The sequence below is a fragment of the Patella vulgata genome, chromosome 1 (assembly GCF_932274485.2).
Source record: "Patella vulgata chromosome 1, xgPatVulg1.2, whole genome shotgun sequence".
NCBI lineage: Eukaryota > Metazoa > Mollusca > Gastropoda > Patellidae > Patella > Patella vulgata.
In genome coordinates this window covers 33,545,726-33,556,954 of record NC_065879.2, presented here as the reverse complement: position 1 = coordinate 33,556,954, position 11,229 = coordinate 33,545,726, and the positions used below count along the sequence as shown (strand labels likewise).

The 11,229-nt window shown below is 34.7% G+C and overlaps 1 protein-coding gene across 1 annotated transcript; it reads right to left on the bottom strand.

The window, feature by feature from the left end:
- Positions 1-996: 996 nt before the first annotated feature.
- On the bottom strand, positions 997-10,892 carry LOC126819368 (tRNA-uridine aminocarboxypropyltransferase 1). The gene is made up of 4 exons (XM_050547380.2): positions 10,673-10,892; positions 8,903-9,040; positions 5,840-6,266; positions 997-1,356 (listed from the first exon to the last, which is right to left on the bottom strand). The coding sequence occupies exons 1-4, from the start codon at positions 10,835-10,837 to the stop codon at positions 1,097-1,099; spliced, it is 990 nt and encodes a 329-aa protein (XP_050403337.1). The 5' UTR covers positions 10,838-10,892; the 3' UTR covers positions 997-1,096.
- Between the last annotated feature and the right edge of the window lie 337 nt (positions 10,893-11,229).

Genomic DNA, 11,229 nt, shown 5'->3' with positions numbered 1-11,229 from the left:
GCAGAAAATATACATATGTTTTTTCCAGGGGTAAAAGTACATTGACAGCGGATTTGTTTGATTCTGTTGTCACTGTTAAAAGTCTTGGTAGATAAGCATCAGGCCCACACAGCAAGTCTACCATTTTCTCTTTTTTCCAATTTTTTTGTCTTCATGCGTTCTGCATAACATACTACAAACTAAAACACCGATTTTTAAGGGTGGTTTTCCTTTCATTTTCTGTCTATTCAGTTTAAATTGTTTATATTATAATATTCTAAATATTTCCAGATTTTTGTTCCAGCTCCCTCTCTAATTGCACAAGTCATAACCTATATAACATCTGCTTCACCTGGCACTAGTGGCAGATAAATTCAAACACTCTTCTTCGATCATATACCAAAAAGTCAACAAAAATTCCAATCCCCACTCCCTCCCAAAATATTTGTCTATCATAAAATCAGAATTCAGGGGAAACAATTACAAGTCTGATTTCTATTTGGAAAAAAATAGTACTGGTAACTTTTAAATATTGTTTATTGAACTAGTGTCTAGCGTCTAATAAAACAGGAGCCGCAGTGGCTCAGTAAGGCATTAGCTCGCTACCCAGGAGGTCCAGGGTTCCATCCCGTTGCCTGACAAGAAACAGCATCTAGTTGTTTGAATATAAAAAATTAAATCGAGGTTCTGCATACACATTGACGTGCACATAAAAGAACCATTGACATTTGGAATTCAATTGCTGTCTGGGCAAAACTTCTCCCACACTGTATGATGTATACCCATCTTCATTAGTCTGGTTGGAGCAGAAAAGTAGCACACTAAACCCCATTTTATTTTAATAAAAAACAAAAATAGAATTCATAATATTCCCTTCATTTCATTTCCATTATTTCTTCTAATTACTTTTTAAAAAATCCAACTGTCAACTTTTTCAGTTATTTCTCAAAATTATTTGCGACACAAAGTCATAAAATTAAAATGGAATGATTAAAATAAAAACATATACACCATATCTATCAATAAAAACCAAAATTTATTCACTCCAATAACTTTAACTTTAGTATTTTTTAAAACCAAATTTCAAATTTTGTAACAGGAAAAAAGAAATGGTCCATCAACTAGTTTTCTGTCTTTTTTTATAAGCTTTAAGATGGTTTCCACCATGATTTGACTGGCGTATTTTATCATACATGAAACAAAAGAAAAACAATAGATTATCATACTGTCCATCATACACTGAGGACAAACATAGGTTATGATAATCACACACAAAATAATACAAAGCTTCTATAGTGGATAAATATTCTTCAGGATTTCCATCATGATTCCTCCAGAACTTAGTTTTCCGAGATTTTAGCTCCACTCTTGTTATATCTGCAGGAGAAAAACACATTACATGGTTAGAAATTAATGATAGTAATCTAATATATATTTAATAAAAAATGTCAATTTATTCAACATGTATTACAAAATACTTATTCCCTTCAACTACTATATAATCAGACGATACTTACATGTATTTACATTCTGTTTGTATTCACATCTGATCAAATATATAAGTTCTTTCAATCACATATCCACCCAAAAAAATATTTTGTGTTACTCAATTGAAATAATCAACTTTGATATGATTGTCAGCTCCACAGGCCTTACCATTTATTGATAAGTTGCAACCATGCTTTTCAGTTCAAACTAAATGTGTCATTTTGACAGTAATTATGAGTCTTCGACCTGACAACTGTGCTCTAATCATGTTTCTATTTGTAAAAATAGATTGTTTTTCTTTTGTGTTTTCTTCATACTGGTAGTCTGGTACTGGTGGCACAAAGTACTAAATTTCTGGTAGAACTTCAATGATTTCTGACATTTTGTCAGCTACAACTAATACCATTTACTGTCTGTTCCAGGTGATACTCCGACTCGAAAATTGCTTGTCATTTCTTCATTTTTTAATTAAAATGGCTAAAACTTTGTGACATACCTGGAATTTTCACCCCTTTGATTTCTTCCCTTAGCCTAAACCACTAGAAGAAGTCTGATAAAATCCAGTATACCCTTGCAAATTTCACATATTTCGACATTGTCTCTTTCTCATAACATACACATTACGACTAGGACTGCGTTAAATGGAACACTTGCATATCACATTTGGGTAGACAGGTATTTTACAAATTGGGTGCATTCGGTTAGAAATGTTTAGTGAAGGAGAATTTGCCCGTTTGTTTCGTAACAGTAATACTTATTTGGGTTTCACACTGTGAAGCTAATGTTAAACAATATTGCTTTTGTTCGGATTAAAATGTTTTTTTCTGTTTATGCCTTGCTTATTTTGCAGAAAAATGCTTATTCGATCACTTGGAGTGACATAAAGATTAAAGCTATTTTGAAAAGTCGGCACATGTCAGAACCATGCAAACTCTCCGAAATAAGTAGTTTGGTGTTAAAGGCATGGTCTTATTTAAATTTGAATAAATGTATTATGTAAAATGATTCAGAAGTTTGTTTTTTAGACTTTATAGCTCTGTTTGAGAGCAAAGTTTGGGAATTTTGCTTGAAACTTCATGATAACATGTATGTACTGATCAGCTATCAATACATATCAAACATAAATTTACTTAAATTATCTTCCGTCCTAGATATAGCTTTTGTGTATAAACTGGGTAATTACTATCCAACTGACTCAGAATTAACAGTATTCTGAGAAAACGTGCATTTTTTTTACCTTTTCGGAACAATTTTGTTGGTTAAAATTTAGCTGCCCTTTTAAATGGGCAGAGCAAGATGTAAGCTACGGGCCTGAGGCTGAGACATAACTATTTTCAAAGGCATATAGAGCAAATGAAAATCCATAATTCATTTTTGACATTTCAAGGAAATAGGCAATTTTGTGTAATCAATTTTCAAGTTTTTATGTCGATAAAAGAATAAATGATACTTCGATTTTTATTGCCCACGACACATTTATTTATAGTTTAATAGACATTTTATCGCCATTAAATCCAAAATTTCCAGTATTACAGGAAGTGACGCGATTACAAAAAAAAGAAACTATATTTGTTCTAAAGATTGTTATTCGCTACCCTTCACTAAAACTATTTACTAACTTCCTTTAACTAATAGTTTGTTGATATACGACCATGATGGTATCATAAAACAATTTTTAACTTTGTCCTTTGCTGAGAAATAAATGAATTGTATGCAAATATATATTCAGGCAGATATCACAAAATAATCTCCAACTTTATCCATTGACCGGGAGCCCAGGGGGTCAACCTAGCTTAAAAGTGTACCAATTTTCTCCTATATGGTATCAATGTATGTATATCTAGTATCATCAGAATGTAAGTCTGCTGGGTTTCTGGTGGTGGGTGTGGTATTCCACGCCCTAAATGCCATGACCCTCAACTAGGCTAGATTAGCTCAAAAGTGTACCGAATGAATTTCGTACAGCAGTGTACCGTACATCTTCAGGTATTACAACCAGCGGCTGCCAGGCAGGATACGCCCATATTTTCGAGAGATGGATAGAAAACAAGCTAAAACAAAAGTGATTTTTCCTACAATCGAGGGCCATAATTCAGGAAATTACAATTTGATATGCGCAAATATCGAAAGGAACCAAATAAACTTACATTTCAAGTATCAACAAAATCGGATAAAAATTGTGACCTCTATAGGGTCCACAACCTTGATATACCATATTTTTACGCAATTTGAGAACAAGGGGTGGCCATTTTGTCTGTCAGTTTTGGGCCGATTTTCACGAAATTCGAACTTAGTCGTCCTTAGGGTGTAACAGTGATATAATAATACGTTTTTTTAAATCGGATAAAAATTATGACCTCTATAGGGTCCACAAGCTAATAACGCGATTTTTCGTACAATCAGGTTGCCAGCTGGATCGGTCGAATAGGTCGCTAGCCGAATAGGTCGCCAATTTGTGTTCGGTTAATATCTGTCACTTGCCAGCTATCACGTGATGTAAACAATTAGCCATGTGGCTTAAATTGTGTCACAGTGTCCAGTTTAGAAACTTAATTTACACAAACGCGTTGTATATTATACCTTCAAAACACCGTAAGTTCTTGTTCTTAATATCCTAATAAAGATTACCTTTCATCAGATTTTCTGCCAAACGGCAAAACGATCACAAAATACAGCGCTAAACTTACTCCAAATTTGTATGTTTACTATAGTGACCAGTGAGCGTGTCGAACCAACTACGTTACTTCCGGTATTAATAAAAATTAATTTCTCGCTTACAAATTATTTTTGGGATATGTTATAGGAGGGATTATTTCTAAATATATATTTATTATTTATGGAAACCTTATTGAAAATCGTTGGTCTTCCCCTTTAAATTGGATAAAAATTATCGAAAGGAACCGAGATCTTTGGGTTATAAACTTACATTTCAAGTTTCAACAAAATCGGATAAAAATTGTGACCTCTATAGGGTCCACAACCTTGATATACCATATTTTTACGCTATTTGAGAATGAAGGGCGGCCATTTTGTCTGTCAGTTTTGGGCCGATTTTCACAAAATTCAAACTCGGTCGTCCTTAGGGTGTAACGGTGATATAATAATACGTTTTTTTAAATCGGATAAAAATTATGACCTCTATAGGGTCCACAAGCTAAAAACGCGATTTTTCGTAAAATCAGGGGCCATAATTCAGGAAGTTATGTTCTGATATGCACGAATATCGAAAGGAACCGAGATCTTTGGGTTATAAGCATACATTTCAAGTTAAAACCAAATTGTGACCTCTACAGTGTTCACAAGCCAAAAACGTGATTTTTCGTACATCAGGAGCCATAATCCATAAAGTTACGGTCCGATACATGCCAATATCGAAAGGAACCAAGATCTTAGGGTGATAAACCTATATTTCAAGTTTCATTGAAATTGGATAAAAATTGTGACCTGTAGACTGTTCACAAACAATTGTGGACGGACGGACAGGGGGGACGACAATATACGTCCCTATGAAAATGTGGGCGTATAAAAACACTCTGACAGACATTTCTAGTGGTGGGGTACCCCTGACAGAGCTATATAATTGCCAGACATTTGAAGTGATGGAGTATCCCTGACAAGAGTTATCTAATATTTAGACCAAAGCTAGGCTAGATTAGCTCAAATCTGTACCACCTAAAACAGCTTTGGAGTTGTTCAGTTTTAAAGAAAAGATTGCCTACATTCTAAATATACACATAAATTCTGTGCACAGGGCTCTACAAAACCGGAAAGCAAATTAAGGACCGTTTAAAACTGTTTACCAAAATTAGATAAATTTGACCTGACCAGTTAGAGACCATCCACAAACTACACGGTAATGGCTAGTACATGTATGTAAGTGAATTTCTTTTAAACAACCACCTACACATCCAAGTAGGGCGAAACGACTTTAAAGCCAACCCAGCACCCCTTGTCTGCTTAGTCTCTTCCAGATAACTAGGCCAAACATGACTGTTTTCAGTACCAAGATGTCAACAAACCACGATTTTTCAAGGGAGAAAAGCTATATAGCTTGGTCTGAACTTAATTCTAAGACAGAAAGCAATGGGATGACCAATCCAGGTACTTAACAAAGTTTTAGCCATTTCAAATAAAAATTGAAGAAATGGCAAGCAATTCTCGAGTCGTGGTATCACCTGGAACAGACAGTAATAATTTTCTAACTGTACGCCAAAATCAGAGCCTATTTAAACGAATGTTCCCCAAGAATGGTTTCATATTTACATCAAGCTAATTATGTTATTACTTAAAGACTTGATTAGGTTTTCGTGTGTGGAATTTTAAATTATGATATAGATAGGCAATAGCAAGAATCTTGGAAACTGAAACTAACCTTTTAATCTTTCATCATTTGCTATAGTTGATGTTTGATTCCATGTTGAATCTATGAAAATGACTTTATCAAATTTTGGTGTATGAAGTGATCTAGATTGTTTTACACTACTTTCTTCTAGTTGTGATTTGTGGCCTTCAGATGTTTCATGACTTTCATGGCATCTTTTAGTGCCGATTTTCACCAAGTTCTCAGTGGATTTAATATGGCCATCATACTTTACATCAGTACTTTGCTCACTATTAATAGTCTCAGGGAATTTGTCTTTGTCAGTTTGTGATTTACCATCATTTGCAGAATCTATATTAGGCTCTAACTTTGAATCACAACTATCAGTTACTACAGATATTTCTGGCAAGTCTATGTCTCTATTTAAGACCAAACTATTTAACGACACTGCAGACGGTCCAGGAAATATTAGAATAGTCTGAAAGAAAAACGCAGAAATACTTCAAGTCTGATGTTATTACAAGTCATTTATACAATTCAATATGCTAGTTATTTACTAAATGATCAAAAATTGATTTTGTTTGTCAACCAAATTGTAAATGAAGCTCATTGAAAGCACAATAAAACAAAATTTGCCATGCGACTTAAAATTATGCTTAAAGGGATAATCCTGAAGTCTGACAACCATAATTATCTCCCTTTGATGATAATTAAACTCTGTGGTAATACAAGTCTATTTTGTTACTAAATTAGTGTCATGGCATAGGAGTGAATGACAGTATCTGAACAATGAAAGTATCCCATAATATCCAATACCAATGTCCAGTTTGGTACGACTGGGAAATCATGCAATAGGCTACCGATCGAGAGAAGATAAAAGTCTACTATTTTAGAAATTTAAATCAAGACTACAAGGATTATAAAAGACTGAATGATCTAAACTAGTAACCCGTTTTCATGCTAAAAGATGAAGTAGCACACATGGGAACAAAATATCACTATAAAGTTTTCTGTAGGCATATAAAATTAAAGGAGATACTTCTTTGAAATAAAAAATTAACAGTATTCTAATATACCGTACTATTGTATAACCTGCTTGATTTAATACATCAAAACCAAGATCTTGTTTAAGTCAGTTTCTTTTGCATTCATTCATGAAATATCATGTACAAAAATGATCATCGTACGGTCAAGTAAATGAACTGATTTTAGTGTTTTGTCAATACAATACTTCAGCCATTTTTGTCATTTTTATACGCCCACATTTGTTTGTGGCCACTCTACAGGTCACAATTTTTATCCAATTTTGACAAAACTTTAAAGATCTTGGTATGTATCGGACCAAACTTCATAGATTAAGGTCCCCGATTGTTCGAAAAATCACGTTTTTAGCTTGTGGACACACTTATCGGTCACAACTTTCACATGATTTAGATGAAATTTGAAATGCATTTTTATAACCCAACGATCTTGGTTGCTTTCGATATTTGCGCACATCAGATCTTAACTTCCTGAATTATGACCCCTGTTTGTACGAAAAATCGTGTTTTTAGCTTCTGGTCCCTCTAGAGGTCTCAATTCTTATCCGATTAAAAAAAAGAAACTTGAAATACATGTTTATAACCCAAAGTTCTTCGTTTCTTTTGATATTGGCGCATTTTGAATCGTAACTTCCTGAATTATGGCCCTTGATTGTACGAAAAATCGCGTATTTAGCTTGTGTTCCCTCTAGAGGTCAAATTTTTTATCTGATTTAAAAGATTGCTTGCCAGGCAACAAAACATACGCCCACAACAGTTAAGTCGGCCGGGGTATCAACAAGGGTTGACGCATATATTTTTTTTGTCAGAAATGAAAACATTTACAATACACTAAAATCTGATTACAAGTAACAACCCACTTGGCTTCTAGTTCTGCCCTATTCTAACGTTTAGCATACAAAACATATAATATCAATTTCCGTTATATCATTGGAAATTGTTGAAAATTGACAGAGGGCAAAGGCCACAACTCTGGCAGTAATTATCGGAAATTGTTGAAAATCAATAGGCTTCTTCATCTCATGACCTTAGACACTGTGTATAAATGATTGACTTTAGTCTCTGGGGCGCCAACAAGATATTTCAAAGTGATCAAGGGCCATACCACTGGCAGTAATTATCTTAAATCGTTGAACATCAATAGGCTTCTTCGTCTCATGACCTTAAACACTGTGTATAAATTTAAAGTCAGTCGGATATTAACTTTAGCCTGTAGAGCGTCCATAACTCTGGCGGTAATTATCGGAAATCCCTGAAAATCAATAGGCCTCATCTCATGACCTTAAACACTGTGTATAAATTTAAAGTCATTTGGATATTAACTTTAGCCTCTAGAGCATCCACCGGACCGCCGTCCAGATGGACATGGGGCGACGACAATATATGACCACATTTCAAATTGGGCATAAAAAAAACATTTGAATATATCACCGTTTGACCCTAATAATGGTTGAGTTCGAATTTTGTAAAAATTTGACCCAAATTGCTGGACAAAATGGCCACACCTTGTACGCAAATAGTGTAGAAAGTATGTAATACCAAAGTTTTGGACACTCTAGAAGTCACAATTTTCATCCGATTTTGATGAAACTTGAAATGTATGATCATAATCCAAACATCTTTGCACATATTGGACCGTAACTTCCTGGATTATGGCCCCTGATTGTACAAAAAATCATGTTTTTAGCTTGTAGACCCTCTAGATGTCACAATTGTTAGCCGATTTTAAAAAACGTTTAAACATATCACCATTACATCCTAATGACAGTTGAGTTCTCATTTCGTAAAATTAGACCGAGACTGCCTGACAAAATGGCCGCTCCTTGTATGCAAATAGAGTAAATATGTAATACCAAGGTTGTGGACCAGAAGTCACAATTTTTATCCGATTTTGATGAAACTTAAAATATATCTTTATATCCAAAATAACACAATCTCTTTTGATATTCACACACTTCAGACCATAAGTTCCTGGATTAAGGTTCTGATTGTCTGATAAATCGTTTTTTTTAAGTGGGGTATCTTGCCTGGCACAACCGCTGGTAATTTTTATGTAATAATAGAGAGAACTAACTGTCTGTGGATTATAATCAGGAATACAGGGATATTCATATAATGTGACATCATCTGGAGCCAATACTGCTGCATGAGGTGAAGTACTTTTACCATCACATTCACTTGGATGCTTTATAATGTCAATCTTTATTGGTAGCTGGAAATACAGATGTATTAATTATCATGTTCCAATTTTTACATTAAAAATATAAGAAATCATGCTGTTTTTACATGGATGGGGAATATTTATTGTACAATAGATATTAAAGAAAGTGTTTACTGTCTGAGCCATCTACTTTATAAATCATAAATTTTGATTTACTTCAAAATTGTGTAATAAACAATTGTAAAACTCTTTCCCCAACACTAGTTCAAAAATGACCACACAAAAAAATATTCCAACAAATTAAATGTTTCTCTTGTAACATCCTAAATTTTCCTCATAAATAAATGTAAGCAACCCGGATCACACCGAATACCTGACAGCCCATGCCAAAGACAATTCATCCCAATATAATAAGACAATGCATACAAAGTTAGAAGACAACTCATCCAATTTATAGAAGTGTAAAAAAAAATGTACAGCAATTCAGAAACTACAAGGTAATCTTTGTCTCAAGTAGGCACCGTCAAGGACAACTACGAGAATATATGCAATCCACAGAATGATCATTTCAGATTAAGGTTTTTTTTCCAGTTTTGATGACTTCAAATAAAAATTCCTGTTAAAATTAAAATTGTGTATGACATTATCAACGCTTCACGGTTCAAACGGTTTTGGTAACCTATGTTGATCTGCTTGGGCAAATGGGGCTCAGACTCAGAGGCCCAAGGGCTTATCCAATAGTTCAGCTCATAACACTCGCCTAGAAATGATTCCACTACTGATGTCTTCCGCCTTACTCCAGCCACAGAAGTGGCTCGTCCTACGGAGTTCCTTTGCGCAAGTTTTTTAGTCAAATGACTACAAAAAGGTTACTGGCCTATAGCTCCCTTAATTTACATATAAACTGACCCAAAACTGTACTGCACATAGCTTAACATTGATAAACCAATTCCTATTGAATGAAGCCTTACCGCATAATTATATGATATGAAACCTAACTGCTACGCGAAATTTCTCGACTACCGAACTTATTTCAACTGGCCAGCATGGCGGCTTTTACATTATAAGAAACATTGCTTTGGAAATGTAGAACGCATTACCACAAAGAAAAACTGTTCGGTAACTATTTTAGTGGTCTTCACTATTTGTGATAGAATTACTTATTTCAAACTGTAATGATATGTGTTGACAATTGTGCGTTTGAACCTATTTAAACTTACGTAAGGAGTCTTAGACTTTATCAATTGTAGCGTTGAACTGTGTTAAACGATACATAATAATTGTAGCTATACACGCGCCCTGTACCCGGCGAGTGTAAGGAGACCTACGCTCAGAGCTGAACTACTTTTCCCATGACAACTTTTTTGAAATAAACTAAAATACACATTATTTCCATTTTATTGAGTAGGCTGATTATATTAGTAGGCTAACAACAGTACGTGCTCATACGAAAAACGAATTAACGCTGGTGTCTAGTGTAGTGGTATTCATACAGTGACTGAGTGAGTTACATTCATTATAATCTGTCAACAACTAACGGGGCGACGACATCAGTATGGACAATCCACCGTTTTTACTTCTTCAATTTGTACGTTTGACATGTAAATTGTAAACCTAACCCTAACAAGATATTTTCCAGATCGGCCAAGATCTAGTAATTGTGCGGACTAAAGATCAACCTACTTTCACTTTAGGAATGTGGTTAATCAAGCTTTGCACTGGCACAAAACAAGTATAGCAGTAGAATTTTCTGGATCTCCCACATTTAGAGCATTCGCTTCTCCCATTTGCAGTATTTAAAATAGAAAAATCACTAATTCTTAAAGCAGGGAATGGGTTTTCTTCCATTTTCTAACTATTTTAATAGCCTACAGAAATTAAGCCCTAGGAAAATTTTACAGAGTTCTCTCCCCGGAAATAGTAATGACTATTGTGTAAAAGAAGGACTTGGGCTATACCAATAGTAGGGAAGCTAGCTGACCGTTGCTCCTAAACTCGCGGACAAAATTGGCACTATGCCTAACGGGGGCACCATCATGACCGATGATCAGAATGGGAATGTTAAGTTGCACATCCCTGGAGTTAGGGGCTGTCCGCTGTACGCCCCCGAAATCTTGGATTTAAAGGAGCTAAATCGCTAACATTTGGGACCTAGAAATTGACAAAAGTGGGCCGCAACGCATATAATACTGTAATATGAATGTATATAAACTGATTTACATTCAATGGTTTCCGTTTTT

What these genes read in the sequence shown, in the direction of transcription:
- LOC126819368 (XM_050547380.2), bottom strand. Translation starts at nt 10,837, where the DNA reads ATGGAAGAAAACCCATTCCCTGCTTTAAGAATTAGTGATTTTTCTATT. An exon ending in ACCACATTCCTAAAGTGAAA is followed by an intron (nt 9,041 to 10,672) that starts GTAGGTTGATCT and finishes CTGTATTTCCAG; the next exon opens with CTACCAATAAAGATTGACAT. An exon ending in CTGATTATAATCCACAGACA is followed by an intron (nt 6,267 to 8,902) that starts GTTAGTTCTCTC and finishes TTTTTCTTTCAG; the next exon opens with ACTATTCTAATATTTCCTGG.